Source organism: Vanessa cardui, chromosome 6, assembly GCF_905220365.1.
Source record: "Vanessa cardui chromosome 6, ilVanCard2.1, whole genome shotgun sequence".
Taxonomy (NCBI): Eukaryota; Metazoa; Arthropoda; class Insecta; order Lepidoptera; family Nymphalidae; genus Vanessa; species Vanessa cardui.
Window position 1 is genome coordinate 13,964,416 of NC_061128.1, and position 19,752 is coordinate 13,984,167.

General features: G+C 32.2%; 2 protein-coding genes across 2 annotated transcripts; both read left to right on the plus strand.

Annotated features, from left to right (window-relative positions):
* Positions 1-674: 674 nt before the first annotated feature.
* LOC124530354 (cytochrome P450 4c3-like) lies at positions 675-8,434 on the plus strand. Its single transcript, XM_047104500.1, has 10 exons — positions 675-831; positions 1,294-1,383; positions 2,729-2,839; positions 2,957-3,142; positions 4,476-4,672; positions 4,746-4,815; positions 5,424-5,625; positions 6,116-6,264; positions 7,609-7,794; positions 8,210-8,434. Exons 1-10 carry the CDS (start codon positions 675-677, stop codon positions 8,380-8,382), a joined length of 1,521 nt encoding a protein of 506 aa, XP_046960456.1. The 3' UTR covers positions 8,383-8,434.
* A 4,690-nt stretch (positions 8,435-13,124) lies between these two features.
* LOC124530510 (putative gustatory receptor 28b) lies at positions 13,125-15,588 on the plus strand. The gene is made up of 4 exons (XM_047104694.1): positions 13,125-14,165; positions 14,252-14,320; positions 14,886-14,975; positions 15,520-15,588. Exons 1-4 carry the CDS (start codon positions 13,125-13,127, stop codon positions 15,586-15,588), a joined length of 1,269 nt encoding a protein of 422 aa, XP_046960650.1.
* Positions 15,589-19,752: the final 4,164 nt, after the last annotated feature.

The window sequence follows — 19,752 nt, forward strand, 5'->3', positions numbered from 1 at the left end:
TAGCTTGATTGTAGCTAAAACTATTATAGTTAATGGAGGTTTCCAATTAACGAATTTGTGTCTTTCTACCTATCAGTAAGTAGAGAAGATAGGTGTGGTAGGTCGCCAAAATAATTCGACAATCTTCGATACACATAAAAATACACAAATACATAAAAATAATTGCTGTTAGTCTTGCGAAAACCTAATAGAGCATTTTAAATGGAAATCGTCACTTACAATACTTAATAAAAATAATCTGGTTCAACCGAATATCGTATTATGTACACCAAAAAATATTAGCGAGTCTCTTACGAGTAGCTTGAGATTTAAAAATTTACGATATTGATTGACTATTAGCTATCATAGGTATAACGTAATTTAAAATTAAACGGGGTTGTTAATGGTTTAACTGGTTGTGCTCTCTATATGTTAAACATTTATGTTTTTTGTTATGTTACATATGTATTTTTTTATCATGAAATTACGTGGATTTTGTATAAAAAAATCAAAATACAGCGTATTAACTAATTATCATACAGTAGATAATAAATATACAGTGTCTGTCATTCCTTGTTCTTATATAATTGGGCGCTAATATATTTTCACAGATCCCTCACAGCTCTCTTGAAACACACTCGTCTGATATTCGTATTTAATATTCTTCATTAAATCACAAATTATCTTATGTCGAAATGATCGTGTATACTTTGCTAGTGGTAGTTGTGTTGTGGATTGTCCTGTACAGATATCGAAGAAGACGAATGTATAAGTTGGCTTCGGTGATTCCCGCGCCAAGTGGCGAGCTGCCCGTCATAGGAATAGCGAGACAGATGGCGGGTAATACAGAAGGTATTTATTTTATTTTACTTTCTTTGATAATTTACATAAATTTACAGCCTGTCATTTGGTACAATAACTAGGAATTTTACTTATAGTTAGTTATACTTGTTATTTGTTATCGTTGACATAGCAAAATGATCAAGCTGAAATTCAGTGATGCGATGAATGCAGCCGGCGCCTAAAACTTTAGACTGAACTTTTACGCAAAATTTAAATTGACATTATTTTTTATTGTGTATCAATAAAAAATGTATATTAACTACTTTAAAAACCTAAAAGTATAGTGAAGAATAAAAAAAAATACATTTAAATTTCCAAAATTGAAATATGTAAACCTTATTCCTTAACCTTACTCGATAACGATTCAAAAGGAAAATGCTTCTAGCGATCATATATAGGATCTATTTTAAATTTTGATGTATATGTGATATATGTGGCTATTTAAACTAAATAATATTTTATTTATTTCAGATATAATGTTGTCTTTACAAAGATTCAGCTACTCAGCCATGCAAAACGACGGGATAAGCAGATGCTGGTTGAATCATATACTTTACTTCGGTAAGCGTTATTTAATTAACATTTTTCTAATTTATGGAATGAAAAATTTGGTTCCCTATCGAAATGTCCACTTTATTTGTTTCGTGAAATTTATATATATTTTTTAAATCAAACTTCATTATAAAATTATTATAATAATAATAATAATAATAAGCCTTTATTTATTTCCTTGACTTAATCCTACTACATATTAAAGTAAGTATTCAAAATAATTATACAAAAAGTTGACCTATTCCTAATATAAAAAAGTTTAAAAAGTAATAGTAAAGTAATTTAATATTAAGTCATGGCCCCTCTAGGGTATAGGCCTCCTCCAACTGTTTCCAGTGTACTCTATCTCTTGCTGTATCCATCCAGTTGTCTCCTGCTACCTTTCGTAGGTCATCAGTCCAACGGTCTATAGGTCTGCCTCTAGCTCTCTTGCCTGTTGGACCTTTCCATATTGTGACGAGTTTCGTCCATCGTTCTTTCATCGTTCGTATCATGTGACCAGCCCATTTCCACTTTAACCGCAGTGCATGCGTTACCGCATTTATAACTTTGGTTTTGCGTCTTATAGCACTGCTTCTTTGTTTATCCTTGAGCTTTAGGCCTAGGATGCTTCTCTCCATTGAGCGCTGGCATGTACGTATTTTTGTTTTTGTGTATTTATTGCAGATCCAGGTCTGTGCTCCATATGTCAGGCATGGTAGTATACATGAGTCCATGATTTTCTTCTTAAGATGTAATGGAAGTTTTGATTTCAATGTTTCTTTCAGGCTCCAGAACTTTTTCCAAGACATATTAATTCTTCTGTCTAGTTCATCTTTATGCCGTGTGTTTTTAAATGAAATGAGCTTTCCTAAGTATATGTAGCTGTCGACATTTTCGATTGGTGTTTGGTTTACTATTATGGGGGTTTGTATACTGTTTGTAGCTACTTTAGTCTTAGATGTGTTGAGTTGTAGACCAATGCTATTGCTAGAGTCACTTAGATCTTTAAGCATTACTTGCAGTTGTTTTGATGACGTCGAGAAAAGGACTATATCGTCGGCAAATCTTAAGTTGCTGAGAAACTTGCCGTTTATATTTATTCCTAAAATTATTATAGTCGTAATTAATTATAAGTAATAAAATTTCAATATCATTTAAATGCAATTATTGTATATATAACGATACTATATAAGTTGTACTATATACATATGTTGTAAGAAATGTACTAGCGTCTGCTAGTACATTTCTCAGACCTGTTGTTAAACTATGTTCCATGATTTTTTTTTATTTACGTTCGTTATTTAGCCTTATTTGTCTTTGGTTTTTCACGAGGATAAGAATTACTACAAAATAGTCATTTTTTACTCTACAGTAATATGCAATCCTGTCGATTTAGAGGTGATACTGAAAACCTGCCTTGAAAAAGATGATTTACATAGATTTATGCGAAAAGTCATCGGTAATGGCGGTATTTTTGCACCAGGTAAGTTTTAAATTAATTAATAGTGTAAACTAAAAGGCAGGTAGCCTAGCCTGTTTTCATCACTGTGCACTGTGCTATGATGTCCTGAAAATCATGCAATTCATTTTTTTTTTTTAGTTCCAATGTGGAGACGGCGCAGAAAGATCATGATTCCTGCCTTCAGTCCAAAAGTAATAGAGATTTTTTTTGAAGTTTTCTCGGAACATAGCGCGAATCTGTTAGAAAAATTGGCAAAAAAAGCTGGAATAGATTCTTTTAGTATTTATCCATACTTAAGTGCTTATACTTTGGATTCGGTTTGTGGTAAGTTAGTTAGAAACGTACTACAACTTCTAGTATAAGTTTTATGTATATTCGTTGAGTATGTTACTTTAGAAGACATTCATTCAAAATCATTCATTAGTTTAGCTAAATGTAAGTTGTCAAGTGATGAATGATTTATGAATTTCCATAAAATATAATTAATAATTGAATAATTCCTAATCATACTATTATGACTATAAAAATATAGTCGTTTTTTTATGTATTGCCTTGCTTGTTCATCTGTGTTGATGGAAAATTGTGGTTTAACTTCTTTATTGTGGCGAAAATGAAAGTCCACCAGATAAGTGACTTAAAACATGAATATTTAAGTTGAGATTCATAATATGTATTCCTGTAGGTGTTTCGAATCAGTTTCGCCTTATTCTAAGGAAATAAGGGCCGTTTTAGAATATTTTTTCTTTAATTATAGATGGATTTTAACACCTATGAAGGATATTTTAGGTCGTTCCAGAAAAAAACGTATTTTCATAAACTACGCTCGTCTAGTTACACGATGATTTATCCATGTTTATCTATCATTAGACACACGCGCTAAGACAGACGATGAATGATGACATGTCTTTGCTTCGCAAAATCAATATTATTGCTATTTTGAAGAAAGTGGTACACTTTTTCACACTGAGGTTCATTTTTCGAATCGAATCGAAATCGTATCTCCGGTATAAGGGTTCATTCTGACCAATATTTTAAAGTAACGCCTGTGCTTATATTCTTAAGTAAAGGTACAACAAAAAATGTGTTAGTGTAAATATTTTTTTAGTCTAGATACATTAGTGGAGTCCTGTGTAGTAGTCTATGTTGTCCAGCCTCTTCGAGACATTTGATAAAAGTAGATTTTTTGCATATTTATGTAATTATATCAATGTATTTTTATCTCTAACTTATTAAGTTTGAGCGCCAGCAGCCTTTTATTTATATAAAAACTATGTATCAGTGATGCCGCTCAAAGGTAATTTTCATTTCGTATATACATACGTATTTGTCATCATAGCCATTAGCTTGCCTTTATCTTATTAATTTTAGCGTGTAGTGCTGACACAATTTAAAGAAAATGATTTTACATTAAGCTTAACCTCGATACAAACTTCTTGAGAATGTTTTTGAAACCCATGTAACGGTGAGCTTTTTATTAGGGGTTGGATCTTAATTTGACGTTTACATACTTGATTGATGAACGAAATTAACATAATATTAAAACTCTAATTGGCTTTAACTATACTTATTTAGTGTGATAGCATCTATTCCATCACAACACCTTAGTTTTTATATGTAAGCGTGTTTTTATTATGACAAATATATATTTTATTTTCAGAAACAGCGATGGGGGTAAAAATTAATGCTCAGAATGATTCGAATGCACCGTTTCTCACGTCACTAAATCACTTGCTGGACGTTGTATGTAAAAGGATCTTCCATTTATGGCTGCAACCTGACTGGTTGTTTAAACTATTACCGCACTATTCGAAACATGAGGCGTGTATCAAAGTCTTACACGATTTTACAGATGATGTAAGTTTATTTGAGTACGATTGAATTTGACTTTATAAAATATGTGTACATTATCGTATTATTAAATTTATAGGTAATAAAAAAGAAACGAGCCGAGTTAAAGAAAGACAACAATCTTCAGCCGAAAGCAGATGTCCATTACAGTAAGTTTGTTGATTCTAAGATAATATCAGATATTCTGATGATATGTAAAATCTTTGTTTTTAATGAGTAACAATTTTCCATGCTGTTTCATATCCTTTTTTTTGACTTACCAAAAGGCGTGATATCGTATAATCATGCCTTTGATCGTTAATTATTAATTACTTTACGTCATTTTGAAGCTAAGTTTAGTGTAGCAAAGACTGCGTGAATTTTTGTCTTAATACTCATCGTTTAAATAAATTAGATTCTGTATAATAATTTGTTATTATTTGTAGCTTGAACTTTACTTGCAGCGAATGGCCTTAAGTTTAGTGCCCTTAAGGGTTTGCACAGCGTTTCCTTGAAGCTTGCTAGCTTATGATAGTGTTTTATATTTTCATATTATGATATGCGTACTGCCTATCCGCTAAGGATTTTATTTCCTCAGATACATCACTACATTTTAAAACAAAGTCGCTTTATCTGCCCCAATGTATATGTCCGCTTAAATCTTTTAATTTGTGTGTGACTGATTCGAGAGGAAGGTTCATGCATACAGGCATATCGATGCGGCGGCAGGCTTCATTTTGTAATTAGTTGTGATTATAAAGGTTTCTATAATTTACAGATCTAGAGGATTATCGAAGGAAGAATTTACTCGATCTATTGATATCTCTCTCTGGATGTGAAAAAGGGTACACAGATGTCGAACTGCGTGAGGAAATTCTGACTCTGACTATTGCTGGCACGGATACCACCGCCATTTGTTTAGGATTCACCCTACAGTTGCTAGCTAAGTATCCAGAAATACAAGATAAGGTTTATGAAGAGTAAGTATGAATATCTCTATATAAAAAATAACATAGGTATCCTGACTGACTGATTCATCATCGCCGAGCGTAAAATCTCACTGAGGAGTTTTGTCTTTCTAACCCTAAGGGGGTGAAATAGGAGTTGAAAGTTTGTATAGAAATCCATCATTTTTTAAAGATAGAAACATGAAACTTTATATTTGGAATACAGATTTAAAAAAAGTTACGAGGTAGGAAGATACGTATTTAAGCGTTTCTGGCTATTCTGTCTGTAAGGGCGTGAAATAAGGGTTGAACATTTGTATGGAAGTCCATCACTTTTTAAATTAGAAACATGAAACGTTTATTTTTGGGATACATAGACATATTAAATTTACGTAATGTTTACATTCTTGCGGCATCAAGAACCGTTCTGTAGCGTATGAATATTGAATTATAAAATACTGATTGGTCTTTATCAATTTAAAATTAAGTACAAGACGGATAAAAGTTCGTAATTCTGTTTCAGGTTATGTGACGTTCTGGACTCAAAACGTCCAGTTGCTAGAGATGACTTACAAAAATTAAAATATTTAGAGAGAGTCGTTAAAGAATCTTTAAGGCTCTTTCCACCCGTGCCTTTTGTCATTCGGAAAGTGGAAACAGAGATTGCGTTACGTAAGTATATAATACGCTTATAACTAATATGACTGTCTCGGAACCAGCTTATGCTGGATTCAACCCTGGGTATAGGTAATAATAAAGTACTGGGTTTCGGTCAAGAATTTGTCAATCCAAGTTGACAGTGTAAGCACTCCTGTGCCTTGGAAGACACAGAATACCGTTAGGTATGTTCCTTAATTGTAGGCACGAAAACCAGATTTTCATTTGGTTATCGGTTTTCCAGGCGGATTTTTCATAATAGGAAATTTGCAATTTTATTTGCGACAAATTGTGTATCGCGCATGCCTTAGAAGATTTCTTAAATATACCAAAAAATAATCTTGATAAATCAGTTTGATCGATAATTTATGAACTTTACTGCGATAGCCGTTTTTTGCCCTAATTTTCGGTGTACTGGTAGGGTGGAAACTCGGTCTGTCAGTCTACCTCTCTCACTTTACTCGACGACCTCTGTGGTCGAGTGGTGTGGACACCGGTTTTCATGGGTACGCCACTTTGAGGTCCCGGGTTCGATTCCCGGCCGAGTCGATGTAGAAGGTTAATTAGTTTTCTATGTCGTCTTGGGTCTGGGTGTTTGTGGTACCTTCGTTACTTCTGAATTTCCATAACACAAGTGCTTTATCTACTTACATTGGGATCAGAGTAATGTATTGATGTTGTGCAATATTTATATTATTATTATTATTATACTAATAAAAGCATGACCGCTATCAAATCTCAAATATCTGTTCATAGCATACAATCGCATAGTTCCACTTATTGCATAAATCTCGTCAGTAATTTTTAGGACGTCGGGTTAAAATAAAGATTAAACTTACGTCACGATGCAAAAAAATATTTATACGTAAAAAATGATTTACGTATATACAATTAAATTTAATAATTCTACATTGATATAAATGCATGCAAGCTTCACACGTTTTTATGGCCTTCATCTTTTATTGTGTATATTTTAAATTATAATACAATATTCATTGCAATGCCTCCCAAAGCTGAAAATATTTACATGATTTTTTATTATAGAAATAAATATTTGGCCAAACGAATATTATTTTATTTGTTTATTATTATTATTACCATATTATTGTTATGATATTTTTGAACGATTTTCTTTTGTTTTTATATAGGCGTATGCTCAAATCAGCGTAACTATTTATTTCAACCAATTGCTAGAAAGCCCTTTTATGATGAACTAAAACATGAAAATATAATGTTTTTTAGAGGCTTGTTTTTTTAGGGAATTGGTTTCATTATTGATATGTTTTATAATTTACTTTAATATACTCATTAAGGAGAGTCGTTTGTATTTTAATTTAAACGTATTTTATTTTGGTCTAGCGTCTGGGCGCGTATTGCCCAGCGGTTCAGGTATAGTGGTGTCTATTTGGGGATGTCATCGCGATCCGAAGTACTGGGGTCCGGATGCCGAACACTTCGATCCAGACAGGTTCCTTCCAGAGCGTCTGAACTTGAAACATACCTGTTCTTTTATGCCGTTCAGTAGTGGACCAAGAAATTGTGTCGGTTTGTATAGTTATATATTGTAAATTATGCGTTGTAGTAATTTTTAGACAATTTTTATTGTCTATCGAATATTTTTTTTTCTTTTAAATCTATTTTTTTAATGAATTGTATCCAAGACCACCAATATTTTATCCAATAATTTTACTTCACTTGGTGGATGTTTTTGGATATAACCTATGGTTGTTATGAATGAATCCCCATATTATCAAAAGCTATATCGACGCGGTTTTTTAATCAACCCAATGTACTTGCTGTTCATACATTTATTATGTTCGCATGACTTAAGAATCACTGATGATATCGATATGTCGCAAAAAATCTCAGTTGCCTTGATTAAGACGATTATTTTTTGTGAAATTAGCAGTTTTTTATATAGCATTGTATAAAACGTAAATTATAAATTTTTCTTTTTCAGCTACCCAATACGTTTTCACGTCGATCAAGACGGTGCTATCAACACTTCTTCGTAATTACAAAGTCATCGGAGAACCAGAGAAAGGCCCGATACCTCGAATTAAAGTGAAACTGAACCTTATGATGAAGGCTGTTGACGATTACCAATTTCGTTTGGAAAAAAGAAAAAATTAAATTATCGACATACATTATGACGACCTCCATGGTCGAGTGGTGTGTACACCGGTTTTCATGGGTACGCCACTCTGAGGTCCCGGGTTTGATTCCCGGCCGAGTCGATGGAGATTACCATTAGTTTTCTATGTTGTCTTGGGTCTGGGTGTTTGTGGTACCGTCGTTACTTCTGATTTCCATAACACAAGTGCTTCCGCTACTTACATTGGGATCAGAGTAATGTATGTGATGTTGTCTCATATTTATATTTATATATTATTTTATTTAATACATATTTTTATGTTGAAGTCACTGCAATAGCGATGTGTATTTAGGAGTTTAATTATAGCCTTGGAATTGGTTATTTCGGATTATATTATATATTAACTTTAACGACATATTTGTAAGTTTCACGTGAATATTAAATAATTCGTATGAAGTTTTCCTAAGCAGCCGGCCATTGTTGAAGCGACAGTTTTGGTTTCTGTATGGAATATGCTTCATATAAATCTATATTAATATTTTAAATGTGTAATTAACTCTGTCGGTCTGTCGCTCTTTCTCGACCAAACCGCTGGACCGAATTTGATGAAATTTGGTATGAAAAAACTTGAATTTCAAGAAAGGACATGACTACTTTTTTTGCCTGACACAAGACAACCAACACTATAAAAAGCGAGCGAAGCTAAGGGCGATTACTAGTTTTATTATAACTACGTGTAAAGTAACTAAACATTAAATAAAAAAGGATGGAAAGAAACTAATATGGGTGTACGGAATGTGCAACAGCAGATTGTCTAACTGACTCTTGAGCAGCTATTAATGACAAACGTTATTCTAATTAATATAAGAAAAAAATGAAAAAAACCACTCAAAATTAGATATTTAATAAATAACAAAAAAACACACACATATGTACATAAACTGTCTCTGCTTTAATTGCCCACCATGCTCTTGCAATGCGGGTTGGTGGAATGCATGTGGCAGAATTTCGATGAAATTAGACACATGCAGGTTTCCTCACGATGTTTTCCTTCACCGCATGAGATCAATTATACACACAAATTAAGCATTATACAGTCGTGCTTGCCTGGGTTTGAACCCGCGATCATCGGTTAAGATGCAAGCGTTCTAACCACTAAGCCATCTCAGCTTTATATACATGTACATACTTGAAAATATGTCAACGACATTTGTATGAAATTAAAATATTTGTAAACATTTGAGTGAAATATAATGTCTTGGGTTGAGGAGTTTGATATTCTGAGCATTCAAATATCTAAAACAAAGCTTATGATAAGTTGTAAACATTTCTCTATTGGTTTTAAGATATTATTCACACTTATTTAAATTTTGTGTGCCTCTATGTTGTAACGGTTACTTGTTTTGGTTAGTTATTATAAGATATAAGACCTTTTAATGTATTAATATTTACTTTACGAATTTCAGGGGTAGCAAACTATGAACTTATTTTGTTAAAAATAAAATAAAAGTATGAAAGCTCGGTAATTCACCCTGTTTATTTATTTTTAAACAGCCTCTTTATGAATTAATCAATAACCAGTTACTTTTAGTCAGTACGAATTCATTTATGAAAGAAAATGCTTAACAATAAAATGTTATGTTGTTAACGAGTTTCACATATATATAATAATAATAATAATGTCTAACATAGTTATCAGGTTTACAATATAATAGTAATTGATTGTTGTTTAAAAATAAAAATAAAATACACTTTATTAAAGTAGACTATTACACTTACTTTTGAATCGTTTTATTAGTAAAGGTTATAAGCCTATCCTGCGCCTCGTATACGTATAGTACGACACAACTTAGATGTAGCATCGGCAAATTCAATAATACTATCGGTATTATACAACCAATAGAAATAGCTCCCTATCGCGCCATTCGACGCTATTCGTCGCTATAGATTCTCGTCTCAGTTCAACCCGAGAAAGCAAGCGCAATTAAATCGACGTGTTAAATTGACAAATATATTAGGTCATATGATATTACAAGTTATTACGTTTGTGTAAAGATCTTATTCACATAAGAAAAAAATATTGTTAATTAGGGAAAGCGTACTTAATTCGGATATGATCGGTTTTACGAATTTTGCCGATACTACGTCTAAATTGTGTCGTTCTATACACTACAATGATTATCATTGATTCTATAAAACTATTTTATTATTCTATGATTAGCAGTAATATGAGTGATAGATATATATTTTTCTCAAATTCGATGATGAATATTAGTGATCAGGTCAATAATAATCATTGTTACGTATTTTAAAAGATTTTAGGCATGGGATGCCCTCTTTATTAAGCCATAATGATATATCGAGTATCGACTAACGACTACAGCAATATCTCTGCTGGCAGTTCGCTTTAGCGAAGGCAGATGTCGCTTTTCCTTGCGTTTTCTTATGTTGTAAGCTTGTCGCTAGATGTCGTCATCTGTCCAGCTTTTCATAGATTTTTATGCTTTAGGTAACTATGATAGAATATTTTCGTTTTGTACAATGGATCAAAGTGTTTACTAAGAAATTTTCACAGGTTTTTTAGAAAAACCCAGCACCTTTCATGCCCTGGATGTTACTGGCGGCCTTATATATTATTATATTTATTAGCCAGACCAAAAAGGCAGTTAAACGAAGAATTACTTAATACATAAGAACATAACAAATGTAAGACATACACTATGTTATCTGGTTATTTAATGTATATTTCAAGTACTCAAAATGACTTTCCTCAAATCTCTTATCACTAATATTGATAACTCTCAAGTGGACTGCTGTTACCAACTAATTTCAATAACTGTTGATTGTAGCTTCTGAATGAATTTTTATAAGCTAGAAGGCTAAGAAAGCGTAGAAGTGGGATGCCACACGAGAATGAAAAAGAGTAACTACTCGAGTAATTGTCGAGGTTGCCATGGGGTACTTACTATCTTGACTAAAGAAATCATTAAGATTAAGTCCTTTAATATATAAAAATATAAAAATAGTTACTATGTAAATCTTGACCTCGTGGAATGGTGGCAAGTTTGCTAGCAAATAACAGCTGGTTCGTTTTAAGCCCAACAGATCGGAATTGCAATTCAACGGGGAAATCGTCATCTTCAGTGGAGGTTATAAGGCAATAAAGCTGTGCTTAACACGATACATAAAATCCTTTAAAATAATAGTAGCAATTATACCCAATTCCTATTTTTTGATGTTACTAGGCAAACGAGCAGGATGCTCACCTGGTGGAAAGTAATTGTCATCGCTCATGGACATCTGCAACAACAGGGGTTGTCAGGTACGTTGCGGGCCTTTAAGGAATGAGTATGTTCTTGAAATAAAACTAGTTACAGCGGATTTGAATCGCGCATTTTAATTATTTTTAACATCCCGACGTTTCGAACACACAAGATACCAATTGAGAAATCATTGGCGGTAGTTGTAAATAATATTTCTTTTGTATTTCAAATAGACAAATGTCACCTCAGTCTACCCGTGACCACGAACGCTGTAAAGTGCTCGAAACGTCGAGATATTAAAAATAATTAATTTACGCGATTTAAATCTATTATTTATTATTAATTTATATTTATTTCAATGTGTAATAATCGCGAAAATTTAAGACAACGAGTATGTTATTTTCTTGATGGTTCCCAAGTAAATGTTCAAAAAAACTGCCGTCGATAGCTGATTCCACAGAATGGTTGTACGAGGCAGCAAATCTCCTATAAATCAGTATGCTTTGAAAGTGTATTTATGTGTCCATTTAAGGATATATGTAGCAACCCATTCACATCAAACAAATTACGTATATTACTATATTCCAATAAAAGGAATAAAGAAACACATATTCCATGCTATTTGCTTGTAGTTGTGTTATGTCACGTACTACAAACATTTCATCATTAATATGTTTTTAATTATTATACAAAATTATGTTTCATTTAATTATACTTATGGCCTCATGAACTGCATCACATTTCATGACTCTTGTTTCTTGATAAGCATGAAAACTTTTTAGAATAAACTGAGACTGTCCGTAAGTTAAAAAAAAAATTCAAATTTCCTAACAAGTTGCTCCAATTTGTAGCATTGATGTGGGAAGGCTTGCGGAAAAAATTGAATTCTCCTATCTTATATATTAATAGGGTAAGCCGATTCTTGTCCCAGTGAATATGGAATGACAGTTGTACATCAAAAATCGGCTATGGAGCTCAAGCCGTGCAGTAAAGTCAGATGGATTCTGGAGGAGGAAGGAAATGAAAAACGTAAACAATTTTAAAGTTAATTATTATCGACAAATAATTCATATTCTAACCTGACTCATTAAAATTATACTACTTGACAGTAAAAAATTCTTTTGAATAAAGTTTTATCATTTTTGCGCCAAATGTAGATTAGTTGCTGCAGTTTACAATAAAAAGAAATCAAAACTAAACCTGTTACAGGTTTCGATTCGATTCCTAATAAATATTTTGAATAAACGCGAAGTTTCGCGGGCGACCCATTTATTTAAAAAACACTATTAGGAAAGTGGTGTCATTAGTCGGTACGAATTTCAAATAAATTGTGCCAGTTCCTTAATATCACGTTATTAATAAAAGTTATTAAATTCATACGTCTGATGTAATTTTGTAATGAAAGTAATTTTGTATTTATTTCAAATTGTGTGATTAGTTGGATTAAAATGCTTGCTTGTGATGTTGGACACAAGCTAAGTCATTCGAAGCTTAGGAACGGTCGGTAGCAGAATAAAATGTTGCTCCGTTTGCTTAAGTTCGTGAATAAAAAGCTTAGACCGAAGCATATGCGTAACATCGTTGATGCTACATACTTAATTCGATATGTAAGAAAATTCGCTGGAGCCTCCGTCCTTACCATTGAGAGTAACTCAGTCGGTATCATTACCACAACATTTTCACTTTTTGGGTGTATTTCATTCCTGTTTTGGTATTCCTTATATTTCTATTGCTTATACAAGATTCATGCAGAGGATCAGACCATACTTCGAAGTTTATACAACACAAAGTTACAGCATTATGGAGATGAAGTTGAGAGATTTACGAATAACATGTTTATTTTGTATGCTATATGGAAGGTTCCATTTGATTTGAGCGGTAGCACGATCGACATGCAAAAGATAGTGGACATCGATAGAGCCTTACAAGAATTTGGCGAAGTTGCGTATTGTTCGAGACATTGGCGCTTAGCCTCCATTGTTTGTCTTGCACAGATTTTCATCAGCGTAACTCGAATGTTCAGTGTTTGGATGTCACTTCTCACTCTAGGTTCAAAGATGCCAATCGAGAAAGTATTCCAAATGGTGTTTACCGACTCCATTGTTTTCATAATAACGACACAATACTGCTCTTACTTGTTGATTCTGAGAAGAAGATATAGGTTTGTGAATAAAATTCTCAATTCTGTAAAACGGAATAATGACACGGAGCTTTCCGTAATTGGTTTCAAGAATGCAAAATTTGCCGATAAACCATTCCTAGTAAAAGAGAAGAATGTTTCTAAAAAAGTAGCGGGTTGTGCAAAGATTTATAGCATGTTATATAAGGCTACAGAAACTGCAAATGAGAAATTCGGTTTCGTTATATTGCTGACGATGATGATGACTCTGTTACAGATAATATTATACTTGTATTACTTTATGGAAGCAACTGCGTCTGGATTATTCCATGATTTCCAAAATTATATAGATTTTTTAATTTACGTTTTCTGGCAAATCGGATATGCATTAAGTATTATATATGTGTGCATTTATTTTAGTGATGCCACTGTAAAAGAAGTGCGTGAGGAAATACCAATTCTCTGAATTACGATTTTGTATGGAATCTGTTTTGCATATGTTTTAATTTATTTTGGTTTTCACAGGCTCGAATTACACCACACGTAGTACATGAAATTATAAACAGTGATGTAGACCCCGCAGTTACATCGGAGGTAATTTAATTTTAACATCAGTCATAAGATATTATTAATTAATTTTATTCTTTATGTTGTCTTAACACGTAAATACTTAACGATTAGATTAATTTATTACATTTTAAGATTATTGAGTAACATACAATGTGCATAAACTGGTTAATCTTGAAAGGACAGTTCTATGAAATTTTGTACCAGATTTACGTATGCAACAAGAAGGGACAAGGGGGTAAAAGGACAATTAAAAGTCGTATGGAAATTCATAATTTTTTAAGACAATTTTAGTGTTTTCAGTGGGATAACACATCGGGTACACAGCTAGTTCCAAATAATTGTAATAATTTCAAAATTATTTGTAGATTTTACTACGAGAATATCTTTCCATCTGTTTGATTTGAATTTGAAGCTTCCCATGGATCAACAATCTTATAAGCTTGCCACTAAACCAACGAACCAGTTTAATTAGGTACAGGCATAAAAGGCATAAAATACTAGTATTAGTATCCATAGTTGGCAATGGTGAATGTTACTAACAGGGTCAATGACACTATTTTATAAGACTAAAAAATATAAAATGTTTTAGGCAGTTCATTTATCACTACAAATTCTACACCAAATACCAACATTTACAGCACATGGCTTATTCAAATTGGATTACATGATGATGTTGGAAGTGAGTATTTATTATTATTAAACAAGATTAATAAACAGGTCGTACATACACTTTTTTCTTACTATTTTATAGAACTATTGAAATAAATAGTAAGACAGTCTGTTGTTTTGTTTTCGAAAAGGTTTTGGAGAGTATTCATATGCATGTACATATATGTACCTATTTTGCAAGCTTTGAACCTTGATTGATTTGATCTGACAACTGTAACATGTTGGCTTGTACAGAAATTTAATTTAAATGAACATAAAAATTAACTTAGATTATCTTGATAGGGTAAACAGACATAATTGCTACTACTTGGTTTGTTTTATAAACACCTGTACGTCAAGAAGTCTTTTTTTTATATTTGTAACAGCGAAGTGGAAAATTGTAATGTGTTTTTTTATTATTGTATGTAAACTAAATTTTAATGTTATAAAATATATTTAATTAGTTGTTAGTATCAGAGTGAAGAAAGTGCTATTTACATATCCGATATAGATGTAAGGAGGAGTAAGATTAATCATACTCAATTATTTTAAAATATTCATTTGATATTTTTCAGGGTGCTCGTTCTGTGACTACTTTTCTCGTGATTCTTCTGCAGTTTGTTACGGACAAACATTCCAATTAAAACATATACATATGTTTAAAACAAAATAAATGCGTTTGAAATTAGCATAAGACTTTTACTTTACTCTTTTATATGTATAGTACTTTTTTTATTGCGTATTCATGTTTTTTCCGTCTGGGATTAAAGTAGTCCTTCACGGATGCCGCGCACATCCTGGTCATTATATTTATTGTCACTGGAGATTGCATAACTTATTTTTCTAGGAGATATTTCTTGAGGGATTTCCAAGAAAATAATTACGGTATCGTTCGTAACATGTAGAGGTGTAACTATATCTAATAATTAGTCTTAAAACAAGAAACGCATTTATCATTTAAAACACAATTCGTATTATTTATAAAAAACAGTTAAGAAGTTTATGTCACTGCAAATATCCAGCTGATTCAATATGATACTCCTATGCTGGTCGTATACCCATTGGTGGTACATCCAGCCTCCTAACAGTTCTTTTATGGATTGCAGCATACAGGATTATTAATTCTAAATCAAAATAAACTTCTTTCAAGTAGGCTTTTACAAGCACTTTTGAATCGTCATTTTACAATTAAGTAAAGCTACCACCGGTTCGGAGAGTAGATTCTACCGAGAAGAACCGGCAAGAAATTCAGTAGTTACTACTCACTACTTTCAACATTTAAAAAATACAAAGTCAATTTAATTAAATACAATTATTTAAATTAATATATCCTGCTTGGAATTCAACAGGTATTAACTCCACGCTTTTTTATCATCTATAAAATCTTGTGTCCAATAATATGCCTTTTTTACTAATGTATTTGGTTATTATTAATACAAATTATAAACATGGAAACTCATTGGTTCTTGCCCGTGTTTAAGGCCGTAAACTTCAGTTTATATGTCCTAACTACTGCTATAACAAATATTAAAAGCGACAAAATTAATTGCCTATTTTAATATGTTTAATTATTATAATTCTTTAATACAAAGCAATTATGCTTTTCTTTGCCAGTAAATGTGTTTTTTTAATTATTATTCTTCAAGAACTGACTGACTTGACTCGATCCACCTGTACAAAAGTCATCTAGTATAATAAATATGCGTATAATTTTAAATATATATAGGTTCTAAGGGAACGAAAGGAAATAAAGATTTAATTTAATTTTATATGGCTTCACTGAGTTTTTTTTTGAAAACTACATTGGCATCTTTTTTGACTTTGGTGCCGATATTATGCTCCTAGTTGAAAATTATGGGCCAATAATAATCAACCATTTCCATGATCCATTGTTGAAAATAAGGGTTACCCCTAACTTCCATATGATTTTTCTTTGAAACTATGAAATCAATGCTTACTTTTAATTTCTATGTTGAACTGCTGAAACAATTTAGTCCTTACTATTTTCTTATACAATTTTTAACAACAAAAAATATTTTTACAAAGTGTTCATGGTAACTGTATGGTATTTCTAACAGTTAATCATGCATTGCAAGTAAAATAATTAAACATTATAATTATATGCTAGAGAAGTAATTTTTATGCAGGACTAGTTTTATTGATCGCGTTGCATTTGTAAGCGAAGCACAACCTATAAATGATCTAGCATGTGTTTAAATTATCACATTTTCTGTCTGAGAATAGAAGGGTTTTGTAATTTCCTTGAATATTAATTAATATTATTATGATAGTCTTCTTTTTGTAAGCTTCATTACTGATGGTCTTGCTTGTCCTGAAATGCACCGATATCACCGATGTGCCGACTAGCTTCCTCCACACCACTCCGTTCTGGGCTGGTCTCAGGGCAGTCGGAATATTGGGTCCCGTTATATTTTGATTTTGGTCGGACCAGCGGGCGGATAATCGGCCTGGTGATCTTTTGCCTTCGATTTTCCCTACTACAATCAGCTTATCCAGACTGTCCGATTGTCTCCGGGCAATTGACCAAAATATCATATAGCATATAGTGGATAGTATGGTTAGACTATTCTGCATATTTTTATTCATTATAATTTTATGTCAAAATATTAAAAAACTGTGTGATAAATAATTTAACTGAATTTAGTTTCATTCTTCGTACAGGAGCGACGACGATGCCTCCACAGGATATTAATTAGGTTTCAAAATCAGGATTTAATATTGTATATTATATTGTTGGAATAAACAAGCAACATTTGCGTCAAGTCACACAACTTCCCTTAAATAAATAAAAATTTTAACAAAAATAAAAACCGACTTCAAACAAAACACTATTTTAAAACAAATGAATATGCACGAAAAAGTAATAAAAATAATTGCGTATTCAACATATTTTTTAGAGTCTTCCTAAGTTATATGAAATGAAAAATATTAGACTACTTAAAAGTCGATTAACGATTATATCATGTAGTTATAATTATTGTTATATTTGGAGTCGGTGTCAGCCACGGTGCCCTTGCCCCAACAATGCAAGTGCGAAGCCGGCGTGGGTTCGCACGGGTGCAATACTGTTGCTAGCTAGCTAGCTAGCTAGTTGATTATAATATTCGACTATGATAATTACATAAACATAACCACATTACGGAAGGTGACTCAAATATCCAAATAACCTATAAACAAAAGATTCGACTGAGAATCGCTAACGTGTTCCTCAGAATTGTTCCGTTCCCTTCCGTTCCGTTACTTTGTCATGGATCCTGTGCTCAGAACCTTACCAAACTTTCACCAAATTACCCTTGAAGTATATATTTTATAATAAAAAAAGAATTATCAAAATTGGTTGACGTGATTTTCAATTATTCACCTATTTGTCGCGCATATACATAATGCAAATTTAAGACTTATGTCGTTTTCATATGGATACCATCATCGGAAAAAAATAAAAAAAAAAATGGGACCCCACGGGAAGCACTACCTTTCAAACAAAAAAAAAATTATCAAAATCGGTCCACCCAGTGAAAAGTATCGAGGTAACAAACATAAAAAAAAAAAAAATACAGACGAATTGATAACCTCCTCCTTTTGGAAGTAGGTTGAAAAAGGCTGATACATTATGATTATTACTGTGTCATATTGATTATTGATGGTTATTAGTGTTGTTTACTTAATGGTTTTCTTTTGTGGTAGGTTGATTGTTATTGTAAATTAAAAATAATTGTTTTAGAGGATAGCCTACTTCTTACTTCTGGTTCTAATAATACATATTTCGCGCTACGCAGTTTTTCTGAACTTTTTTGTGTCCATATTCTTCCAACGTCGAAGCAACAGCATCGATGTCCATATTGCAAGAGCGAGGAAACCAAAATGATGTAATCGGCGTATTCGTTCTCACTATGTTAGAAATATATTCGGTTGTTTAGACAGCCTAATGCAATGGCGAAAATTCTGTTCCTTATACAATGTAAATGAAGTAGCTAAAAACTACCTTATCATAATTCTCGTCTCACGATACAAAGGCGATTTATAGAAAAAAATATTTCACCCTTTTTAAGATCTCGGTTAAGGCAAGTGGGAGTTAGAGGTCAATAATTTCAAATTCAGTTTTTCTACGTATCCAATAATCGGCCTTCTGAATTCCTATGCATTTTTTTAGATTAGACTGTTTTAATGACGGAAATAAATGCAAGGTTATGCTTATTCGTTTTTTCTTCTACTGTAACTAGTAAGTATTCTGATATGAGTTAGTCGATATGTAAATGATCTAATAATTTTATTTTAGTTTTTATTTTGTAATTTACATACTTTTTTGTACATTGAAGCGCATGGTTTTTTATTAACTCACGTTGTATTTACTGTAAAGGCTGTGGTTTCAAATCCGTGAATTGCCGTTGTTTTATGTATTACTGCTATGATTAGACCCAATAGCAAAAATAGCAAATTTAAGCAATCCTCAGGATTTCATTTTCCGTATTCCTTGTGATTTGTTAATAGCTCAATCTAATCTGGTTTATGTAATGGGCATCACATTTATCGGTTTCATACAACGTAGTTTCACTTAACTACTTATAACTTTGTCGATATTAAACATGCCGGTTTTAGATTAAGTACCAGAATATATTGGTCGTGTTTCATCTTTAATTGCTTCTGACTTGGGGTTTATAGCGATATTGAGACTTATATACTTACCTTATATGTACATGCTTTATCTGTCTCGTTGTTTATTATAATTAGTATACAAAATATAATTACTCTATAGCTCGATTGCTTTTTTGTTGATAAATTAAAACTTT

Coding starts and splice junctions, on each gene's coding strand:
- LOC124530510 (XM_047104694.1), top strand. CDS start 13,125: ATGTTGCTCCGTTTGCTTAAGTTCGTGAATAAAAAGCTTAGACCGAAG. Junction 14,166..14,251: donor GTGATGCCACTGTAAAAGAA/GTGCGTGAGGAA, acceptor TGGTTTTCACAG/GCTCGAATTACACCACACGT. Junction 14,976..15,519: donor ATTACATGATGATGTTGGAA/GTGAGTATTTAT, acceptor GATATTTTTCAG/GGTGCTCGTTCTGTGACTAC.
- LOC124530354 (XM_047104500.1), top strand. CDS start 675: ATGATCGTGTATACTTTGCTAGTGGTAGTTGTGTTGTGGATTGTCCTG. Junction 3,143..4,475: donor TACTTTGGATTCGGTTTGTG/GTAAGTTAGTTA, acceptor TTTTATTTTCAG/AAACAGCGATGGGGGTAAAA. Junction 4,673..4,745: donor TACACGATTTTACAGATGAT/GTAAGTTTATTT, acceptor TTAAATTTATAG/GTAATAAAAAAGAAACGAGC.